This window comes from Podarcis tiliguerta (assembly GCF_965153285.1).
Source record: "Podarcis tiliguerta genome assembly, chromosome: 4".
Taxonomy (NCBI): Eukaryota; Metazoa; Chordata; class Lepidosauria; order Squamata; family Lacertidae; genus Podarcis; species Podarcis tiliguerta.
Window position 1 is genome coordinate 46,193,696 of NC_139537.1, and position 23,603 is coordinate 46,217,298.

At 39.5% G+C, this 23,603-nt stretch overlaps 1 protein-coding gene across 2 annotated transcripts in view; it reads right to left on the minus strand.

The window, feature by feature from the left end:
• TMPRSS15 (transmembrane serine protease 15) overlaps window positions 1-23,603 on the minus strand; it is a gene marked incomplete at its 5' end in the record, with an annotated part of 55,419 nt that overhangs the window by 26,734 nt on the left and 5,082 nt on the right. For both annotated transcript variants that reach the window (XM_083439230.1, XM_083439229.1), the window contains 11 exons: window positions 1,692-1,833; window positions 2,866-3,016; window positions 3,260-3,365; window positions 4,014-4,163; window positions 6,275-6,412; window positions 7,300-7,409; window positions 10,863-10,971; window positions 17,227-17,346; window positions 18,342-18,380; window positions 20,231-20,272; window positions 21,802-21,953. In XM_083439230.1, coding sequence (XP_083295356.1) covers window positions 1,692-1,833; window positions 2,866-3,016; window positions 3,260-3,365; window positions 4,014-4,163; window positions 6,275-6,412; window positions 7,300-7,409; window positions 10,863-10,971; window positions 17,227-17,346; window positions 18,342-18,380; window positions 20,231-20,272; window positions 21,802-21,953 — 1,259 coding nt within the window. The remainder of the gene's footprint in view (window positions 1-1,691; window positions 1,834-2,865; window positions 3,017-3,259; window positions 3,366-4,013; window positions 4,164-6,274; window positions 6,413-7,299; window positions 7,410-10,862; window positions 10,972-17,226; window positions 17,347-18,341; window positions 18,381-20,230; window positions 20,273-21,801; window positions 21,954-23,603) is intronic.

Below are 23,603 nucleotides of genomic sequence, written 5' to 3' on the forward strand. Positions count from 1 at the left end.
AGCAGCAAATAATTATGGGTGGTGTCCAGCTATATAGTTTTGTTACTGCAAGGACATTTTGTGTGCAATGGAACTTCCATCCCCTATCATGTCCCCATGTAGAACAGAATCTGAAAAAAGAGCGATAGATATTAGTGATATATTAAAAGATGGCAAGGGTGTCCCCTTCCAATGATTTTAAACACCATGCCCTGTTTTAAAATTTCACTAATATCCATCCTTTTTTTTAAAAAAAATCATATATTTCACATCTGGAAATGGGAATATTACAGCAACGTGTAAAAGACGGCCGATCCAATTCCTTTAAAATCACTGATGCTTTGCTATTGTCTCCAATGAGTGCTGCATTACAGCTAATGTCTATTGGAGTAGACTGAGGTAGGCTCAGGTCCTTTTTGTCTGTTGTTTTTGGCAGAACAGATTTAATAATATCAGTAGCATTATAAAAATGTGACAAGTTGAAAGATTGAATTTGATGGTATTCAAGATTTCTGATAGCTCTAGAGGGAAAACAATTTTCAGCATGCTTTAGCAGAAGAAGGAATATAATAAAACTAGACGTATTAGCCATCTTTCCCTGGCCGGAATTAGTATAGAATATGCTATTATTTTATTATGTGAAGCAATCTGATCCTGCCTCAGAACCTCATTAACAGTTTCATAAGCATGTATGGCTGACCCTTTATCCTTTCCACCCTTGTTATTATTTGTCAGTTCACTGAATGTTCATGAGATATAGGTTACTGTTTCTCTCTGAAATGGACAGAAATTACTCATGTGCATCATCAACTCTGTCTTTCAGCATCTAACACAGCAACAGCAGCAAAATTGGAAAATATGTGAATTTAATTAAGACATCCTTATTTCCCCCCTGCCCACGAAAGTCATATCCTATCAATGCTTTTGCTGAAATTTCCAGTGAACATCAAGTTGTCACATAATGCAATTAATGGGATTTTACATTAGTGATGATCTGCAAAGTGATGCCATGGATGAATTTGCATCAGTGTGTGACGTTAGTAGGAAGTCTGGATTTTAATAGGTTACAGTTAATTTGGGGATGCATTAGAAATATTACACTTTCGTCTTAAGGCCTACAGATAACTTCCAGTTCAGTACATTGGCACCACATAGTGAAATATCCCTCCTTGCTCAAAAACTGGCTTCTGTGTGGCATAAATCAAATAGCCCTACTATTTCCCCCATCATCTGCCATGCCAGAGGGTTGAGGGCTAGCATGGCACTAGCTAGTTGTTTGGAGTCAAGGGCTCAAATGTGCTAAATTAGCACAGCCAGTCCCCAAAGAAAGTCCTGGGCAGACATGCCATTCAAAATTTAAAATAGTGGAACAGTAGAGCATTATAACCCCTTGCACCGCATAATTGTACAGTGCAGAGGAGAGCTATAGTGCAGCAATGCTGATAAGAGTCCAGCCCTGGCAGTGCTAAATCCTTAATTCCCACCTTGACTGGCTGCAGCAAGCAGAACAGCCAGTAGGAAAGAAAGAGATAACATAGGAATGGCAGGTGAAAGGATGTTATTCCTCCTTCAGATATTATGCCTCTAGCTTTGCTTTGTTTTTCTGTCATCAGTTGTTCCACTTACTACTGATAGCCCCCTCCAAGAATACAACATAGTAATCCAACCTATAATGAAATGCTTCTGTGATCACAGAAAACAATAATACTTACTGGGCAGTTGAGGGGTCGTAGGGACTGTGGGGACCAAAGTAGGCTCTGGATAAATAGTTTCATTGCAGCCTCCATTTGTCACAGCAATATCATCAAGGGCAATGCCATCCCATCCTGGTCTTTTAAAGGCATCAAAAGCAACCTTTTTTAAAAAAAATCACATAAAATGTTATACATGCCATTTCATTTTAGATTTTACTTATTTATTTTACTTATTCTACTTATATCATTTATATATCACTATTCATAAAAAGATATAAGAGCTATCATATATAAAACCATACAACATAGACACATTTTTAAAATTAGACACACATAGGAGTAAAAACCATGGGATTCAGTGATGGGGCTTGCTTCCTAGACATGTATGGGATTCCACTGTTATAGAAGGAATCTTTCTACATTTCTAATTTTAATAAGTAGAAATGTGAGCAGTCATCTATGTGAACCTTTTAATGGCTTTACAAGGAATTCTACCTCCCCTAAAAGGAATTACTACACATTCAGATTCTCAAAACATCTCTAGCCATTTTTGCTAGCGACATTGTTAGTGGATGGAAAGATGACATATGAATACAGTAGAACTTATGGACCGAATCCATTTTTCAGTACAGGAAAGCTGAAGGAACAATTCTTCAATAGAAAGGTTCTGTTGATTTATTGGACATGTTAGGCCAATAATTTATAAACTAGATCTAAGCACGTTCTCTTTGGAAGCCAAGTTTGACAATGTAAGCATAACCAAGTCCTAGAATTGTTGTTTTGGAATCGAAAGGTCCCTGGTGTGAGTCCCAAAAGAAATTGGGGAGGGGGAGAGACTTAATATTGCATTCCTATATGAAATACTTCAAGTAAAGCAAGTAAATTTCAGTTGTAGATATATTTTATCACTCTAGACAAGGGTTCTTAACTGGTGACAAAGCTGGCTAGCCCAAGACAGAGAGAATTTTCAGTGTTCCAACATAATCATAATAATTTCTTCTGTCAAAAACATACAGTCTGCTCATACTAACTAGTCTTGTGTGCTGTAACCATTTTTTGGCAGACTGTAATGATAAAAGTATTCTTTTTGCAGATACGAAGATTGGGATAGAAGATTGGGAATGGTCATAAAGGCCCACTGAACTCAGTGACTTGACTACATTCTTTACTGAGGATAGATAGCTTGACATACTTTAAAATTAGATGTTTCATTTAGTGTTATTTGCCCATAGTTCCAGTTATTTCCATAATTTCCTTCTTTCTGGAAAACTGTCCTTTCAGTGTTCTGATCATACGTGATGGTAATGCTCAAACGATACACATTAATACCATACATGTGATACCTGAATTGGAAAATGAGAGGTAATTATTTATTCTGGCATATTAAATTGAAATCCACTTGGTATCCACTAGCACAGCAGACTTCAGCTTGTGCAGTGAGCTTTTCCTCCCCTCTGCAGCCCCTCGTGGACCCTCAAAATCTGTTCCAGAGGCTTGGGGGATTCTCTGGAACAGATTTTGAGGATGTGTGGAGGGAGGAGAGAGAACTGACTTTGCTATTAGTACATATGGTATGTTCACAATACCAGAAACTTAGGCAGAACACATCTGAAGAGGGGACTAAGGATAAGCTTAAAAGTCGAACTCTCACAAGTCTGCCTCCAGACATCATTGGTGTTGAAATGTAATAGCCTGCAAGACAGATAATAATATATATTAGTTAATTATTAACTCCTTGTTCCACCAACTACCTAAGGAAGTACACTTGCTAATTTGCTGCCCTGAACAATGGAATATACACTGAATAAATACTAATAAAATAATTTTATTAGTTGCTGTAGTTGCTCTTTTATAAAAAGAGACACACATAGTCCACTGGCTCTCATATAGATGCCTAAGCATGATGGATCACTGGGCTGAGGGGAAAGGTCCAAGGAGCCCATGTTTTGTAGCCCCTCGCCTGACAAGCTAAAACTCTTAGTTTTTAGAGCAGACATTGTTTCCTTTGCTAAATACAAACAAACATTCATTATTTTGCAGATATAACAAAAAAGGGGGGGCATTGTTAACTCACATGAACAATAAATATAATCCATCAGTTCTGACCTAAATATTGATATTAAGATATGCATTCCATTGGTCCAAATAGGTATCCAAATGAGATTGATGATTATAAGATATATTGTCAAGTGCACCAAGAGTAGTGATATCTTCAAGAGAGGAAATTATCCCTCCTGCCTTGCAAGACATTTCTTTTTTCTTTTCTTTTTTTGCAAAAATATATTGGTAAAAAAAGAAAATTCAAATCAATTCATGTTTTGCTCATATCTTAATTCTTACCTGATAAATTGCCAAATGTATGATCAAAGTTAGGGCCAGATGTAATAGGGAATGTGGGACCACTAATTCTTGCCCATTCATCATCGTCATCTAAATCTTGAATCCAGTAGCAAAAGCCATCTTCAAAAGTGCAGTTAAGTTTCTGACTGTCTTGAAGCGAAAAGTGAATAAATTAATGAAATGAAATTTAATAAATTAACTCAATGGACTGTGAACAATGACATTCCACCATGTACTGATTTATTATCATCCTTTTCATATCACAAGCAAAGTGACTGTGTTGAAAGTGCTTCCCATCCAACCTGAAAATACATCACCCAACTGTTAGCTTCTATGAACCTTGGCATGGTTTTCTGTAGATACTCCACACACACTTATTTTCTGTACTAGTTTCATGGTAGGTTTAATGGCCTTTCCCCATTCTCAAAGCACTAAACATGAGTACTATTTCCCTCAACTGGCATTAGGGGATTGGTGTTCGACTGGATGACCCTTGGAGTCCATTCTCACTCTGCAATTCTAGGATTCTCGATATACAGTAAGCCTGTAATGCAGATGCAAATCTCCCTCCCATCTCCGTTCTAATATTCAACCATGGACTTATCCACACTTACATTTCCTCTGCTTGTTCTAGGCATGGTCCACGCTTTAAAGCTCTACGTCCAAGCACCCCACCCTTTTTTGCTCCAGAGCCTTTTCCCGCAAAACTCCACTCTTTAAAGCTCAGTTGGAACAAATGGCAATCAATGGAAAAGCCAAATTGATATTTGCTCTGATGGAGCGCTCAAAAAGCAGGTTTTTGTGGGGAAAGCTCAGGGGCAAAAATACCCTCATGCTCAGACACAGAGCTGGGTTGGAAAAGAGTGGGGGGAAAGGTAAGTGTGGCTAAGCCCTAGGCCCCTCTGCAAAGGAAGACAGAAATGCCTAGGCAACTGGACAACTCTCCCTCTCTTCAAGATCAGTGCAGCAACTTGTATCTTTTAGGACTGTAAGGTTTGTTAATATCCACAGAAGAAATGAATATAAAAGATACAGGTCTTTGTTTTCAGGGCCAGAGGATATTTGCTTCAAAATAACACATGATGTTACAACTCAGCAGTGGTTCTTATGCATGAATGCCTATATTTAGTTTGAACCGTGTGTGTTCCAACAGGGTATCTATTTATATGAAGAAAGAAGACTCAGCTGAAAGCACTTAATGTCTTCTTAATGAATATAGAAGTTGTGTTTTTGTTTTTGTTTTGTACAACATGCTGGGCATAGTTGTTACCAGCTCTGACTTTTAAAGCCCTAAACAGGTTGTAACCCAGTTATCTTAGGGATCAGTTGCAACCACACCAGACTACCCATTTCATGAAAGCTATGCCAGATGCCCTGATGTGATGCCTGCAGCTAAGCACAAGAATCAGGGCCTCCTGCCTATCATGCTTCTGCCTATCATGCTTTTCAATTTTGGAGGAATTTTAATTTAAAAGAATTTAAAAGAGCTGTCAATGCACATTTTAAAAAATGCCATTTGGAGAGTAGAGCGTGATGCTGGATGCTGGTTTGAAGTAACTGAATATTGTCCTAAAATGTGCTACAGAAATTTCTTAAACAAAGAAATATATTCTTGCATGCCACTAGTCAGATATTTCAATCAATTTAATTTATTTTTTCCCAAACCACAGGGTACTAACATCTAGGAAAAAAGTAACATAATATAGTAATTATCAAGGTGAAATGGGAATTAGATTGGAAATCATCTTCATTAATCTGTAAATCCTGTTAATTATGTATGTTCCTGGGTAACATCTCTAGGTATGGATACATTTTCCCAATTTTGATTTATTTGTTTTTTTTTTAAAAAGTCTAAAGAGTTCAAAGCTGTAATACAAGTAAGCAGCCTTGATGATACAGGACCTCTGGTATCTATAAGCAGCAAAAAGGGTAATGATATCAGGCTTGACCAATATAGAAAGGGATAATTATTCATGGGGTGTTTGGACAAGTTAAGTGGATAAAAACACATTGTTACATTAGCACTTCAAAATGGATTTGATAAAAGAATACAGTGTCTGTAGCATAAGGCTATAGACACAATGTAAGACTACCATTTATGGGAGCTGATTTAATACATCCACGGCAAGTCACATGTGAAATCAGGTGCATTTGTCTCCGTATCAGAGCAATGTCACAGTTTTGCTAGCTGTGGCTAGATCTCTTCCCACCACATATACTAACAATGTGATATTTAAACAGAAGTTAGAAAGACTACTTACCTGTCAGTTCACTTGTGTTAAATGCAGTGTAGGTTGCATTAAAGCCATTATAATTTTCAGCGTAGTCTGTAACAAATTCTACAGTGGCTTTATTAGAAAATATGTAAATTGTACCAGGATCAGAACCTGAGAGGAAACCTACAAAGAAAGAGATGGCAAAGATATCTAAAGGGTATAATGCCACATACATGCACATAATCCAAATCAGTAGTCTTACAGAATAGTGAGCCCAAACACTTATGCTTTTTCTACTATTATCCAATTGTATACCTAAAAATGAATAGAGTTGCTCATATTTAAGCATCAAGCTGTGAGCAAGATTACAATTTGCCATTGAAATTGTTTCTGCCCTCGTAAGAGTTTGAAGTGTTATCCTAGGATATATCAGATTATCCTCTAGAATCTCATGATGAAAATAGACAGCAATTTATAATTAGAATTAGAAACACCATTGACTCGTAACTTCATGGAAAACAAACAAATCATTTATATGACATTGACACATGAAGAGTTCAGCATTATTGTGGCCACTGGTTCCCCATGGCTTTGGGCACATGGTAGTGGTTGACTTCTGCATAAGCAGAACCTCAACTAACAGAGGCTTTGCATGTGGTTAGAAGTGCAACCTGGAATGCTTTTAAGCAGAGATCCTGCAACAAGTGTTGTCTTTTCATCCACAGGAAAAGTATAAGCTGGACATTGCATTTATTATAATAGCAATTCTTACTTCTCTTAGAACTTTTGGAAAATGCAAATGGGACACATAACAATGGTGTGACTAACTAAAGCACATTTGCAATTGCCACAATGAAATTGTTGAAAGGAATGTACACAAGGTGCTACCTCCTACATTCAGCTGAATGGGGAAGCCTGCTCATGAAAAAAAATCCCTGCATATCTTGATACACAAAACTCTGGATCATTCTCACCACATGGGATTATAAAACATTGCATTGTAAAAAGAAAAGGATGCCTGGTTGCTGTAAGTATCACAGATTTAAAACAGTATTAAAAAGGTGTCTTACCTCTTAAAATCTTCCCTGGGCCTACACCTTCATAAATACTTAGAGTGTCTGCATACTGTTGTGTATCAAAAGCACTGAAATTCAGCTTAATAGACAGTTCTTGATTTACACTAAAAGGGGCAAAATATTCTGTTAATAGCTGCATGCAGTAGACATAATACACAGAAATGTGAGGACATATCTTGAATCAAATCCCCTTCCCCTAGCCAGCAACAATTTTGCTTTGCATTGCAAGCTAAGTGCTGGAAAAATGCTGCTCATGTAAAGAGCATTGGAGCTCCGTCCAGATGTTCAAATAGTTCCTTGCACATTTTATTTACTTACTTTATTGCTTTCCACCCCACCTTTCCTCCCAAAGGAGCCTATAAAGGTGCTCCTTGAATTGTATCCAAGAGAAGCAATTCAGGGATAGTTATATTTTGAAAATTACACACTTCATTTATTTATATTTAGGAAAGTATTTATATACTGCCCAATCATAAAATACCAGAGTGTTGTACAGCAATAGGAGCACATTAAAAAAAACATTTAAAACAGCGCAAAATGATGATTGAAATGACTGGCTAGTGGCTACTCAAGAAAATGTTAAACAACCACATACGCCTGGTGGGATAAAACAATATTCAATTTGTTTGAAAGTCAGTGTCTGCTGAATCTCTGTTGGAAGAGTGTTTCAAAACATGGGGCTGGAGACTGAATGCTCAACTTCTGATTGAGGCCAGTTGGGCCTCTAGCATGGCGGACAAGTGGTTGACATCCCATTCTAAACAGACTCATTTTGAAGCAAGTCCTAACGAATTCTATGAGCCACCTAATTTAGGTTTGCAGTCTGAATCTGAATCCTGTTTATCTAAACTTTCTCTGTCCCCCCCCCCCAAGTTTGTGCAAATCTAAGTATAAGTTGCTGATTTGTATAACAAATAAATATAAGCATTAATTGTGCACTATCAGCTCTGAAAGTTCATGGCAATTTTTAAATTATTTGTTGGAGAGTATTGTTTAGATTATATTTTGTCAACTTGGTATTTAAGGCAATGGATTTAAGATATCTGGTCACTTCACACATTACCACGTTAGAAAGTGTGCTACATATGATGACAATGTATCCTGTAAAATGGGAGAAGATTGCAAATTTATTTGAGCAATGCATGCATCCTGGGTGGAGCTGGTCTATACAAAGTATATATGCAATGTACGCAGAGTTTTTAAAACAGGATACATTTTATCATTATACCTAGGAACTTGCACTACATCCATTAATTATGTAACATGAAATGGAACCATACACCCCCCCCCCTTTATTTTAGAGACGTGCACGTTCAGAAAATGATATAAATCCGCTCTAGGATGTCATGTATCCCAATCTTCTGGAGCAGATTTGGGGGGTGTATGAGGGCTGTAGGGGAAAATTCAGTTATGCAAGTGGAACTCTGTAGCATGAACACAACAACAGTGCTGGAAACAATGCATAGTAATTTTTTAAAATAAACAGTAGCATCATCTCAGATACAGTCCTCATTTCCATTGTCATGTCCTCCTCCTTTTACAAACTAGAAAATCTGGAATACTCAGGATGCGAATACAAACTTCAAACTGGCAAACTGTTTTGAATTTACTAAATTACCTTTTTTCCCCTGGTTGCAGTTCCCAAAAGGAATTGAAGTATTTGACCACAACCATTTCAACATGCTTGTCAGAATCAATTTGGAAAGTGCAGTAGAGCCCATTTTTAATGCAATCTGTAATCCTTTCTATTTATTCTTTTGTTAGCACTTGCGTAGATAGAAGAAGCATAGAAAATTATATCTGACAATAAAAAAGCTCAAGGAAAATGCTGGGAAAAGTAACTCAGTAAGCCATATTTGGCTAATTTAATATGATAGGGTAATTTGACAACAATCAAGTTATTTTTCTACATTTATTAAAAAGAATAACAATATTATATATTTCTGTTCAGGAAAGAAGCACAAAATTGGATGAGGAAATGGAAAATCTTCATAAAAGCTTAAGTCAGAAGAAAGCAACAAAACAAAACAAAACCCTCACAGATCATCTTTGTCCTGCTTCTGATTTACTTTTGAATCACTGACAACAGCACGTGCAGGAGTTCAACATGTTTATATCATCATTCAAGGACAGGAAGTGTCTGAGTAATTTGTTAAATCCTTCCACAAATATCCCACATGCCACTCAGCTCCTTCAAAATACTGTACACCCCTCCAGTTTGGCTGGAGAAGAGGACTGGGGTGGAAGGGGAAGAATACACCTAGGATATTTCATCCTATATCTTGAGCTTGTGCTGGTTTTCCCCACCCCTCAGGTATTTAGCTGGGAGATTGAGAGCTAAAGGGCTCTCATCCATCAGCCAATATTGGCCCTATATTGGGGGGGGGGGAAATCCTCCTCTGCAAACAAGACAAGCAACAGCTGTACTTTGGAGATCTATGTTCATCAGTAAGCCTCCCCACCCCCTGACCTATGAGGTGCTCCTAGAGATATGTCAGTATTGTCTGATGGCGACAACAGTTGATAGTTAGGTCATTAAGGAAAGAAAAGTAAGTCATTTGTTGCATGAGACAATGTCAATTGACTGATGCATAGAAGCTGGATGCAACCCACCCTGAGGTTATGTATCAAGACCAGGGCCAGCCCAAGACATTTTGACACCTGAGGTGAACCACAAGATGCCTTCGTGCCAGAGAAGAAGGCGTGAGTGAAGATCTATACCAGGAACCAGGGAGAGTGTGTGCGTACATGTGTGTTGTGATCTACATTGGGAACAAGGTTGGGAGGAGACCAGCAGCGCCTCCTATTCATCTATTCACTACTGCAGAGGTGCAGGGCTGCTGAGGAAGCAGCAAATCTGGCCTCCAAGGAGTGCACTGCAGCTGTCGCTTGGATGCCAGATATGTGGCCACTGTAGAGTCTGCTGCACAAGGCAGTTGCCTCACCTTGTCTCAGAGATGGGCTGTCCCTGATCAAAACAAGGAGAGAAGCTGGGCACGTTGCAGACAGTGGGATGCTCAGTGATGGCTCAGTGCCTGTGGGAATCACCTTGAGGAGGAGACAACACAGAAAATGGCCCCTCTGGGGTTTCCCCTTCTGTGATGCCATTGGGGATCAAGAATTGCACCCCCATGAAGTTTGCAGATAGGTGGTGGAATGATCCCGAGTGAAAGAGACCTCCGGTATAGGTTGGTATAAAAATTCAATAAATAATAATAAATAATAAAAGACAGGGAAGTGAAGATATTCCAGGGTGAGAGATGCAGAGGGAAGAAAGGCACCCAGGTGAGAGCAGAGAGGGCATATTTCCTAATGTTTTATTTATTGTTTATGACTACTTTTATGTTGTAGTTATTTTTTTTATGTTGCAAGTCGCCTTGAGCATGGTTTGTAATATGGAAAGTTGGCATCCAAATAAAATTATATACCATATGTATGTAAATAACTTATTGGTGCATATTATGCCCCGCATTAACTGGAGTGTATAAAAAACATTGTTGAGAAAAAAGTGTTTGCATTTTATTTGCCAATACAGTCTAGTTGATAGAATGACTTACTGTATAATCCATCGGCAAGCAAGGTTTGAAATATAAGGCTCTGGATAATGAATAGAGTGGAAAGATCCAGTGGAGCCAGTCAAAATAAATTTTCCATCACAGGATGTAGCTGTAAATAAATAATAATTATCTTTTCAAGAAATTCAGTCTCAGAAAGAGATTGCTCCAGTCCTTGATTATAAAGAACAATTGTACTTTGTTTTCCAACTATATTGTCTCAGTAACACATTATGGGAAGAGGAAAAGCTTCACAGTTTGAGATAAATTTGGTTATATTAGCAGACAGAATATAGATTTGGTATTCCTCATTTTATTTTTACTGTCTTGAAGGGGCTAGGTTTCTTGTTTCCAGGGCTCCCCCTTATACATTAAATTGATTTCTGGAGCATGAAAAATTACCTCACAAGTCAGCTGCAACCATTATTCTAAGACAGCGATAGTAATTCCCCCACTGCTGCAGTTAGAGCCTCCTTTCTGGATATGCCTTAACTATCACTGGCAAGGTCTGGTTAGATAGAACTTGGTATACTAGAGACATGGAGCTCATTCTTATGAAGGGCCAGCCACACCATTAGCCACACTCACAGAGTCATGTCAGGCAGCAGATGGTGGGAAGTGGTGTGGTATTCGAGAGAACTGTTTTTGTGCCACTTGCTCTGCTCTAGCTTTCTATCCACAAATTCAGTAGGAGATGCTATTCCATCACTACTGTTGATGACTGCATCTGCACTATACATTTAAAGCCGTATCATACCACTTTACACAGTCATAGCTTTCCTCAAAGAACCTTGGAAATTGTACATTGTTCAAGGTGCCACAATGCCCAGAGTTTCCTGGGAAGGGTAACTGACTGGCAAAGCACTCTGAGCTCTGTAGTTCAATGAGGAGCATGGGGTCTCCTAAATAATAGCTCTCAGTACCCTTAACAAACTACACTTCCCAGGCTTCCTTGGGGAAAGCCATGACTGTTTAAAGCATTTGATAATGCTTTGAATGTATAGTGCAGATGGCGCCTTAGATTCAACTAATCTAATAGAATGGGGGAGAGTGCCATCTTGTCTTTTGCCTCAGACAGCAAAAATCCTTGTGCTAGCCTTGTGCCCATGAGGTAAATCCTTGTGTTGTGAATGTGAAGAAATACAAATCTGGTCACTTTTCTCCCCCAAGGGAGACCAATCTCTGGCCAAATGAGTTCAAATGCTCAGAGCATATTTTGTTTTCGCTTCTTTGCTGACTCATTACAGCAATCCAAGCACATTTTCTTGAATTTGTCCTTAGGATAATGAGGAAGGGTGTACATGTCTTCACAGCCAATCCATGCTAACCAAGATATTTTGTTGACAGGTAGTTTCAGATACAATATTAGCCCTCTTCAGGCATTAGCAAATGGTGACAGTAAACATGCAAGGGAAGGCATTGGGGATGAGTGTGCTAGCATTACTCATTTCGCCCCTCACTGTTTTCATAGCCTTCATGGAAGATGACAATTTGAAGCTGACACTCTTTGGTATCCATGGGGGCTCCCCCCACATTTTACAACCCTCATTTTGTGTCTACATTCACTGTTTAACAATGCCTTCAGAGGGTGATTACTATAAATAGTATATAGCTGTTCAAATTTGTTGTGTTTAGACTTAGCTGACATCTCTGTCTTACAGTCATACAATCCACCACTTCTTTTAAATAAAGTAACAACTTAACAATAATAATAAAACACTTTAGATTTCCCATATACCTCTGTCCTCTTTTAACAAAAAATCTTTTAGTACCATGACTACTTCTACTATGATTACTACCTGAATTTCAGTATAGGACAGGGTTCTCACTTTCTAAAGCTGAATTAAGGAATGGGGACAATGGTGGAGTCACTTCATTTCATGGCAATTTTATCATTAAAACTAGGGGACAGAGGGTTGCAATGTCACCTGTTGTCTGCATTTCAGCTGAGAAACTAATTGATTTCACTGAACTCTGACAGCATCAGGAAGAAACTGTTAGAATTGCACCCTTCCTGTGCTGTGGCTTTATACCTCTAGCATATGCTGAACTCAGTAACACTAAAGGGAATTTTAATGGGGACCGGATGGTGTTGGACATAGGTTCTTTTGTGGACAAGAGTAGTTATAAAATGACTATAAATCCTGTTGTAAAATTTTCCAAACTTCACAGGCAGCTATTATGGAAGAGGTAATGTCCCTTTGGTAATGGGAACCAAGTGAAAAATCACAGACCTGGAAAACTTGCCCTGCATTCTAACAGTGTAAGTGGCTTGGTTCACCTCTTGATGGTCTTTCTGCTAACTCTGCTAGAAGAACTAAAGCCTGGCAGAACTCTTCCTCACTTCCAACTATAAGACCATAAAAATAATGGTCAAAATGTCACACTGTTATCCCAACAGAAACCTATTCTCCTAAATTTTGTGGAGGGCAGGTTTTATCTACTTTTATTATTATCATCACCACATTTATATACCACCTTTGCTCCATGTCGCCAAAGGTAATATACCCACTTTTCTTTCTATTCATTTTATCTTCACAACTATCCTGCAAAGTAGTTTAGGTTGAGAGATAGTGCATGGCACAAGGTCACCCACTGGTCTTCACAGGTGAGTGTGACTTTTAATCCTCCTCTCCCAGGTCCTAATTGAATACTCTAACTGCTGCACCATGCTGGTTCGTTTAGGGAAACAATGAGCTGAAACAAACACTTTGGCTATGTAGTATGTTAGCATCTTATGCACATTTAACTTGGCCATTTCAACCATCTGTGGCTGAAGGCAGGCTGGTTGAAATTCTCTTGGGGTTACCTGCTGCAGAATGACCTTAAAAGCTCTTTTCACATTGGGTAACCCAGCTCAGGGGGCAAGGCCCGCTCTGACTCCCAGTTCTAGGATGCTCTCGTGAGATCTTGAGGGGCAATCTGAGTTCCAGTATGTGAACGTTCTTAGGCTTCCAGAGCCCGTGTGCTGAGATGGCCTTGCCTGGCAAAGAAGGCAGTGAGCTTTAAAAGCTCTTTTCATGCCAGTTAAACCAAGCAGACCAGGCACAAAAATAGCTTTTAAGCTATTTGCCTGGTTTGCAGGGCACCCAAGCCCATTCAGCTTGCAAGATGTCCTTGAAAAATCTCGCTGGGTCATTTGAGCTCCCATGAGATCTTCTGAAAGCATCTCTTGCCTTCCAGATCCAGCATGCTGAATGGGCAGAGAGCTTAAATGCTCCTTATGCACCAGGTATCCCCAAGTGGACCAAATGCCCCCCCCAAGCTTTTAAACTTTCTGTCTTGCTTGCAGGGCAGGGCCCACTCAGCACACAGGATCTGGCAGTACTGAGGATTCTCTCTCCCCCTGCCCCCCTCACATTCTAGCTGCTGGGTGGCTCCAAGTGTTTGATTATAGGTAATTTTCATGTATAAGCAGAACCCTTTGAACCAAATCTCTGCATAAGATGGGACCATACTGTATATGTATTGTGATGCATCATTTCAACAAATAAAAATAAGACATCTAAAGCTTTTGTACACTGAGTAATAGCAATAGTCCAATAATGTCTCCGACTGGCAGTAGCTCACTCTGGCTCAGAGCTATTGGGTTTATTGAACTAGAAAGCTCAGAGGTTTATCACTGAACTGCATACATGCTAAGCATATCACGGGGATATAGAGCTAAGCTTAATTTTTCAATTCTATGCATATGGATTTTTCACAGAGTCCCACTAAGCTGAAAGCTGAATTCTATAGGTAGGAAATAGGGGAAAAAAATCCTTGTGTATTGGCTTAACATCTTTCAGTGTTCCTACACTTGAGGCTGTGATACATTAATCTTGCATCTACATTGTTGACATACTAGGAAAGAGACTGTATTCATAATTGCTCCCTTGATGGTTTGTGAAGTTTTGTTTTAAATGTCAGGAAAAGAAATGGGTTAAATGAGCAGCTTGTGTACATGCTAGCTTCTTAACATCTTAATATTAACACCAATGCTCTTGCTATATTGTCAACAGCAGAAACCTGAAATTTGAAAGAACCAAACAAATATAAATATTGAACATAAGCACCCACAGAGAAACATGATATTGGAACTGGGGAATAATATTTGATCACATGTAACTAGAATACTTCCTTAAGGCACTTCCTGTAAAGTTTTCTCTTCAGGGGCATCAACATGAGTTGTGGACATAAGTGAACTATCTCATAACCTTTGTTTGTGTAAGCAAAATACAGCTCTGGGTTATGTGAATATGCTCAGAGTAGTTGTAGTGGCAGAAGGTGAAGGTGTGCTTAACCAGCTGTGTTAGGTACAAAGACTGAAGAATCAGATAGAAATACTACTACAAATAGTGGTAGTAGTAGTAGTAGTAGTACAGTGGTACCTTGGGTTACATACGCTTCAGGTTACAGACTCTGCTAACCCAGAAATAGTACACCTCGGGTTAAGAACTTTGCTTCAGGATGAGAACATAAATTGTGCGGCAGCAGCGCAGGAGCAGTGGGAGGCCCCATTAGCTAAAGTGGTGCTTTAGGTTAAGAACAGTTTCAGGTTAAGAACGGACCTCCAGAACAAATTAAGTACGTAACCAGAGGTACCACTGTAGTAGTAATTCCCTGTCCAACTGGACCACTCTTGTTGGTTGGTTTGTTTAAAAAAATCCTGATCTCCACTGCTTTTTTTCCAGAAGGGGAAAAGAGACCTTCTATCATTTTCTTTACAACAGAAAAGCAGTTGTGGGAGGAGGGATTTTGACTGAGAAAATCATCTGCAGTGAAACAGTCAAGCATCTTTCTACCACTCTCCCATTCAAATTTCTAGCCCTTCCCTGGTTGTAATAACTAATAACAACCACAGCTAGACTGTTCATGTGTCTCCCATGCCTTCACTAGGTAAAAAGGTAAAGGTACCCCTGCCCGTACAGGCCAGTCTTGACAGACTCTAGGGTTGTGCGCCCATCTCACTCAAGAGGCCGGGGGCCAGCGCTGTACGGAGAGACTTCCGGGTCACGTGGCCAGCGTGACATCGCTGCTCTGGCGAGCCAGAGCCGCACACGGAATGCCATTTACCTTCCCGCTAGTAAGCGGTCCCTATTTATCTACTTGCCCTCGGGTGTGCTTTCAAACTGCTAGGTTGGCAGGCGCTGGGACCGAGCAACGGGAGCGCACCCCGCCGTGGGGATTCGAACCGCCGACCTTTTGATCGGCAAGCCCTAGGCGCTGAGGCTTTTACCCACAGCGCCACCCGCGTCCCGCTTCACTAGTTTGGTGCTTAAAGTCCCAACTGCTGAAATGTGATTTATTTCCCCACCTTATATGAATGCTCTGTTGGCCTCCTGATATTGAAATCTCAACACAGTCATCATACAGTTTCAAGAAAACAACCCAACTATCCACCATAGACTGGCCTGCACATGAAGGTAGGAACATAGGAAGCTGGCTAATGCTGAGTAGGAGCATCTAGTTCAGAACTGGCTACACTGACTGACAGTGGCTCTCCAGGATTTCAGGCAAAATGTTTTCCCAGCCTTACCTGGAGATGCCAGGGATTGAACTTGAGACTTTTTATATGCAAGGCAGATGATCTACCATTGATCTATGGGCCTTTCCCTTAAGAATGGGCTGGGAAAGGGGAGGTAGACTTATAAGGTAGAACAGACTACACAAGGAATTATATTTCTTAATCTTTCCCTGAAAATCAACATGAAAGCAGAAAAACACACACAGTAGTGACTGAACTGGGCTACACCAAAACCATCCCCAATGTTGCCACCCAAAACACCTCATCTGTGCCAATACTACAACTAGAATACCAATGGTGGGGTGGCAAGGGCAGCAGAGGCCTCCATGCTTATAAAATGGAGGCATCAACTGGAGACCTCCTTCTCCTCCTGTGGATCCACATGCTATCATATAGTCTCCAAGATGCCTTCCATGGAAGACCATCTCATCCTACATATGCAGCTTGGCTTTTCACTTCTATTTCTTTCTATTGTAGCCTCTGTCTGAAAGGAACCAGACCAGACTGAGGATATGAATACAATATGAATTTAGAGCTGTGAAAGCTGGATCTTTGTTCCAAAGCAACACCATATCTCAGCCTTTTAGTTGGCATAAAACAGCTATTCATGGTTAATTGCATAAATCTTTTTGTAGTCAGAATATTGCTTTTCTGTAGTATTTCACCTATAATTTCTTTATCGTTAATTCTTTTATTTTAAAAACTGGTAACTCAAGTTGCAAGAATTTCTTTCCCCTGATGGGTTAAAGAAATAATATTGTATTACCTTCCACATATTGTATTACCTTCCACACAACACTGCATGATGTTGAGAGAGTCTGTAAAGGGTCAGATGTTAATTGAAGGAACTCAAATTCTTACCACATGTTTTTTCATTTTCATCAGAACCATCTGGGCAGTTTGGTATTCCATCACAAAATGATTCTCTTCTTATGCAGCTTATACCATCAGCACAAAGCTCATCAAGAGGTAAGCATTCTACTAAAATAAGTTTTTAAAAGGAAGATGGCATTATTCAGAAAGTTGCTTTGATCATACACAGTTTGTTGTTTAGATTGTGCACCAATTAGAGATTTTTGAAATATTAAGTTACATATCAAGCTTTAAAATAAGTAAATAAATATAGCAAGGGTGGTCTGGGATGCCCAATCCAAAATACAGTACTGACAGTGTTCTCTATACTTCCAGTGCAAACTTTACAGTGTACAAACCTGGAGCAAAAGGCAGACATGCATTCTTCTCCCAGATGTGCTACTCTAGTCTTTCCAATAAGATTGCTAACTGGCCCTTTAACAGCAGTTTGGTTCTGCAGCAATCAGGAGGTTAATATGTTTAGCTGTGAAGGATTGAACCTAGGACTGCATCCGTTTTACCCCTGAGTTACAAGCCCTCCATCCACTTAAGAGAACTTTGTGCCTTCATACTATTCTGTGAGCCCAATATTACCAGTGTCAGAGACTGATTAGAAGTTCTGAGATACTTCAAGTAAAGGCATAATAAATCCTGTGAAAATAATCAGTAGTAGTCTGCAAAAACTCAAAGAGCTTGAGTTTTATTGACGCTAGAAACTGTGCTTATAAAGGACAAGTTTAAGTCCTTTTGGAATTAAACTTCAGAAAACTAAACCACAACGCCATCTACTGGGAAAAGAAAATGTGCTTTCTTCCATTACTGATTCTCTTTCCAAGTCAGAATAACAAGCATATCCAATCATCAACCTTTTTAAGCACAAATGTTCCTTACTTGTTCCTAATATCCACTAATTGGTACAGACACTGGTTACTGAAATAAGTGTATATTAGTGTAATGTGGCAGAAAGTGCTGCTCATAATTTGAACAAAACCTTTTAAAGCCTTATCTGCACAGGCTCAGTGTGGATCTTGTGGGTGGAAAAGCATATGATTTACTTGATTACAAAAATACCTGGAATCTTTGATACAAAAAACACTATATCTTGCCATTTTCTATCTACTAACCTGATGTTGTCAAAGGACTTGTACCAAATGTTCTGAAGTCTTCAAAGCAAAAAACAAAGAAAAGGGGGGAGGGACAGAAAATTATTTATAAAGCAAATGTTCCTTCCATTCATATTATAAGCTTGATAGTGCAATTCTATGCATGTCTACTCAGCAGTAATCCCCACTGAGTTCAATGAGACTTACTCCCAAATAAATGAGCACAGTATTGTAGCCTTATATGATTATATGTCGGACGCGGGTGGCGCTGTGGGTAAAACCTCAGCTCCTAGGACTTGCCGATCGCGTGGTCGGCGGTTCGAATCCCCGCGGTGGGGTGCGCTCCCGTCATTTGGTCCCAGCTCGTGCCCACCTAGCAGTTCGAAAGCACTCTTAAGTGCAAGTAGATAAATAGGTACCGCTTTATAGCGGGAAGGTAAACGGCATTTCCGTGTGCTGCGCTGGTGCTGGCTCGCCAGAGCAGCTTTGTCACGCTGGCCACGTGACCCGGAAGTGTCTCTGGACAGCGCTGGCCCCCGGCCTCTTAAGTGAGATGGGCGCACAACCCTAGAGTCGGACACGACTGGCCTGTACGGGCAAAGGTACCTTTATTGTAGCCTTATGCAAAAATGTAGAAAATGATGTGAGCAGTTGTTGCACTTCATCAATGACTTTGTCTAGATTTCTTTTAATATTAGATTATATGCTCTGTATTTACTAACCTGATGTTGAACCAGGCAGAGGACCTTCTCAGTAGTGGAATTCACCCTGTGGAACCCCCTCCCATCAGATGTCAAGGAAATAAACAACTATTTAACTTTTAGAAGGCATCTGAATGCAGCCCTGTATATGGAATTTTTTTATGTTTTATGCTTCATTGTGTATTTAAGAATTTGTTGGGAGTTGCCCAGAGTGGCTGGAGAATAATAATAATAATAATAATAATAATAATAATAATAATAATAATAATACATATCAGAATGATATTGGAAAGTGTGGGAGTATATTGTTTAGCCATTGGATATCATCAATTATTTTTCACAGATTTTCCTTTTAATTAGGCTGATATAACCTTTAGAACATATTAACTAAATGAATTGAAATTATGTTTATGTTTTCATTGGCTTGCTTTTTGGTGTTAGCTTCTGTGTTGGACCCATCTCTGCTATTTATTCTTGTTAAAACTGAATGTTGTTGTTTTATAAACTAACTCCTCAGTGTCTCTCTATCCCTGCTTTATTCAAACCTCAGTCATTGTTTAAAATCTCCACTTCCCTCAGAGTCTCTTCACCTTTGCTTTACTCAAATTTCTTTCATTGTTTTAAACTACTATTTTTTCCCCTCTCAGTGGATAAACTTTCACACAGAGAGAAACTCTTCTCCCCTTCCTTGCCTCAGCAATACCTTCCCTTAACCACTCAAAGTCATTTATTATTGCCTTTTCCTTCCTGCCCCTTCCTCCTTTCTATGTCCCGCCTTTAGAACCTTGGGAAACAGCCAATGAAAAGAGTATGATGATGGACTAGTGCAAATATAGTATATGAGAGAGAGAGGTTTTTTTTTTTAACCATCCATTAGGAAATAATAACAAGTAGGAAATAAGAAAATCACTCCAACAGTCTAATTCAGCCACTTACACACTGGTCTCACAGCTAAGACTGGAAGAGAATGACCACTCTCATTCATAAAGGACTATGTTTCTTTATTTCAATACCCCTACCCTAAAGTATTGTTACTAGAGCTGCCTTGAAAAATTATTAGCTGTGATTTCAGAATGAGAGATCCCCCACCTCTCTACCCAATTCCTTTTTTTCTACATCTTATCCCCTCTCAAGCTCTGGTTGTTTGTCCAATCAGCTTGGTTTCATTTCTCAGAAAATGCTATATGATTTGTACTTGTATTTACTAACCTGATGTTGTCAGTGGACTGTTTGTGGTAAACATTCCTGAATCTGCAAAGCCAAAACAAAACTGAATATTGTTTCAGAAAAGGAAAGGAAAAACAAAAGAATAAAGTGCCATGATTTTTTTAGAAAAGAACAAGGAGAACAAGTTGGGCTGGAGACTCCCTGCTCCAATTTAACATGCCTTGTTAATTGCATGGCCCAACTTGGGAATGTGAGAATTTGCCCTGATTTTACCCTGATTCACCCCTACCAATTAACCATAAGGTCTAGCCAGTAAGGCTGATGCTAATTAGAAGACTGTGCAACGAACAGCTGCCTTTTCAATTAGTGGTTTCCATAACAATGAATTCCAGTTTGGACTTCAATTTCTGAATCTAATACATACTAGGTATGAAATATTTACACAGAATATAACCTCTCAAGTGCAAGCTATTTTCAAATGATAGTTTTACTATGTGCCAAACTTAGAATGGCTGCTGAGGGGTGGGCAGCACTTGCAGCCTGTTGCGGGCTCTCCCCATGCCTGGGGGAGGGGTGAAATTCCTTTTGGTGCAGCTAGCCACTGACTCCCCCCCTGGTCAGCTGTTTTGGATGGCGGGATAGCCTGCCAAGACTTAAAGGCCTGCTGCACACATTTCACTCATCTCACCAATTCACCAATTCACCAATGCAAAGCAGGTGTAATTTCAGGGCACCCCATTAGAGGGGGCTAAGTGCAAGTCTCTGCCCAGAAGACAAGTGTAGGGCAAATGGGCCATAGAGCTTCCAGCAGCAGTCAAGGATGGGCCCCATCAGGGGACCTGCATCTTGTCATGGTCCAAATCCCAGGCACAACCGTGCTTAAGCTTCATCCCTCCCATCAGGTGGCTGATAATAGATATACACCCAATGCCTGAGTCAAAACCTAACCTACATCTGTAATCAATAAAGTTGTGGCCAATTTTTAATTCCAGACTGTTTTCTTGTCAAGTTTGTTCCATCACACCATTGCTATGCTAAGTTGGGGGCTCTGCAAGTGAGTCCACAATTGATATTGTATATGTAATATCCTGTACTATTGTTATTTTTTTTTTTTTTTACATTATTAGATGCAAATTATTAAATACTACTGAAGGCAGAACACCAGATGTTGAGTGCCAAATAACAAATGCCAAATACTGAACAGTTTTCTAGTCCTGTCACTATGGAGATGGATTTGGGGGTTGTTAATTTGGGGTAGGAAAACAAATAAATTGGGACACCAAATTTCCTTATTATATTATATTGTGGATATTCACCCCATTTGGAAACTTTCCCATCCTCTCTCACATCTTCAAAGTACACAGTGCCTGAATTTCACTTCTGACTCATCTTACTGCACCTCACAAATTCAGTCATTTCTTTGTTTTAAGTCAGCCTTGTTGTGGCTGTTGTAGGTAAATACTTTAGGATGCTGCTGACTCTTATCGACACAAAAAGACTTGTTGGCAGGAGCAGGGGTACTTTGGAGAAGACGCCACTGTTGAATCAGGAATCAATGGATAGTAGTTGAAATAACAGCACAATGCAATGTTTCAAAAGGAAATAATGATTACCTGTTATTTCTATGCTGTTCACATCAATGCTGAGAGTCTGCAGAAGATCACTTTTATTTCTTTCAATGCCCAATGCAAGTTCATTCTTTATAGTTACACCAGGCACCCATTGTAGAAAGGAAAGGTTGAATAGTACAATAATGCTGCCATTTCTGCCAAAGAACAACAACAAAACAAAATTAAAGTCTGCGAAAAACTTTTTTGTTTAGATAAATTCAAATGTAATACATACATTTTTTTATACCTCAGGTTAAGTACTTAATTCGTTCTGGAGGTCCGTACTTAACCTGAAACTGTTCTTAACCTGAAGCACCTCTTTAGCTAATGGGGCCTCCTGCTGCTGCCGCACTGCCGGAGCATGATTTATGTTCTCATCCTGAAGCAAAGTTCTTAACCTAAAGCACTATTTATGGGTTAGCAGAGTCTGTAACCTGAAGCGTATGTAACCTGAAGCGTAGGTGACCTGAGGTACCACTGTATATGAAAACTGTTTATTTCATTGATACTTTGATAATTTTATTGTCTACTGTTCTTCTCACTGCTTTGATCATCAGTGGGATCATGGAAGTTTAGGGAGTGAGCCAGAAATGGTGCAGATTTCAAACTCCAGATTAGGAGATAGTAAAAAAAAGTCATTGTCCCCCCCTTAAATTGTCACCACACCAAAACTACATACAATCCTTGTTTATATAGTGCTATAATGAAAATGCAAGATCTGAAATAAGGGAGGGGAGATCTTGAAAAATATATTTTTGTAAGAGACTGCAAAAAACATGAGTGTTGACTCTGAATGCAAAAGGGGGGGGAGGGAAGGATGAAAAGAGGCCTGTAAATGAATCTGGTGAATAAGTGGGTGTGCATTCAATCAGGCTAAACAAATTAAAAAGAAACTAGTGGCATGTTTTAGAATATACCCTTCATAAGCGGGGAGAGTGAACATGACCTAAAATGCTTCCATCCTTTGCCGTTTAATCTGGGTATTGGGATTTTTGACAACATTAGTTTACCCAGTGGAAGTTTCTGCTTGGTTTCCTTCATTTTCTTTACTCTCAATATAGATGTCTCTACTTGTAGCAATATCTGGACTGGCGATGATGTGTGACTCTATAATAATGCTTACTGAAGTGAAGAAAGTTTTCTCGTGGTTAAAAATCAGCAGTGACCTTTCTTATTTCAAAGAATTCCTGCCAGCAGACTGTCACTGATACAGCTGTGCTTTGGGGTAAGAGGTGATTAATCCTATCATGGAGCAAAGCAGAGGCTGCAGCAATGTAGTGAAAGATTCTTCTCTTTAATTTCTTAAATGATTCTAACAACCTCTAGGCCAGGCTGAGTAAACAAAAGCTTTTGATGCTATCTTTGTGACTCATCTGATTTCAGGGATTAAATAAGAAATCGGATTGCCCCGAAGGATAGGGCAAACACTTTTCTTAGGAAAGCTGCACAAGGATACACTCTTTGAATCAAAGTAACAATTGAAGTTGGTTGGCATGCAAACAATGTTGTCTAGTAAAATTTAGGGCAATGCTGGCAAGTTTAGGCCCTGAAATTCTGAAGTTGTGCCTCCTCCTATACTGACCTGCCCTGTTGTAAGGTTGGGGGGTTGGGGAGGGCCTATTCACAGAACCATCGCTAAATGAAGCAAATAGGTAGGGCTTCTTGGCAGTAGCCTCTAAGTTGTGAAATGGATTTCTCCAGTCGCACCTTGTACCAGCTTTCATAAGCAGGTGAAGATACACTATTTTTGCTCAGGCTTTTGGAGCAGTGTGGTGAAGCGATGCTTTTAGTTCAGTGGTTCTCTG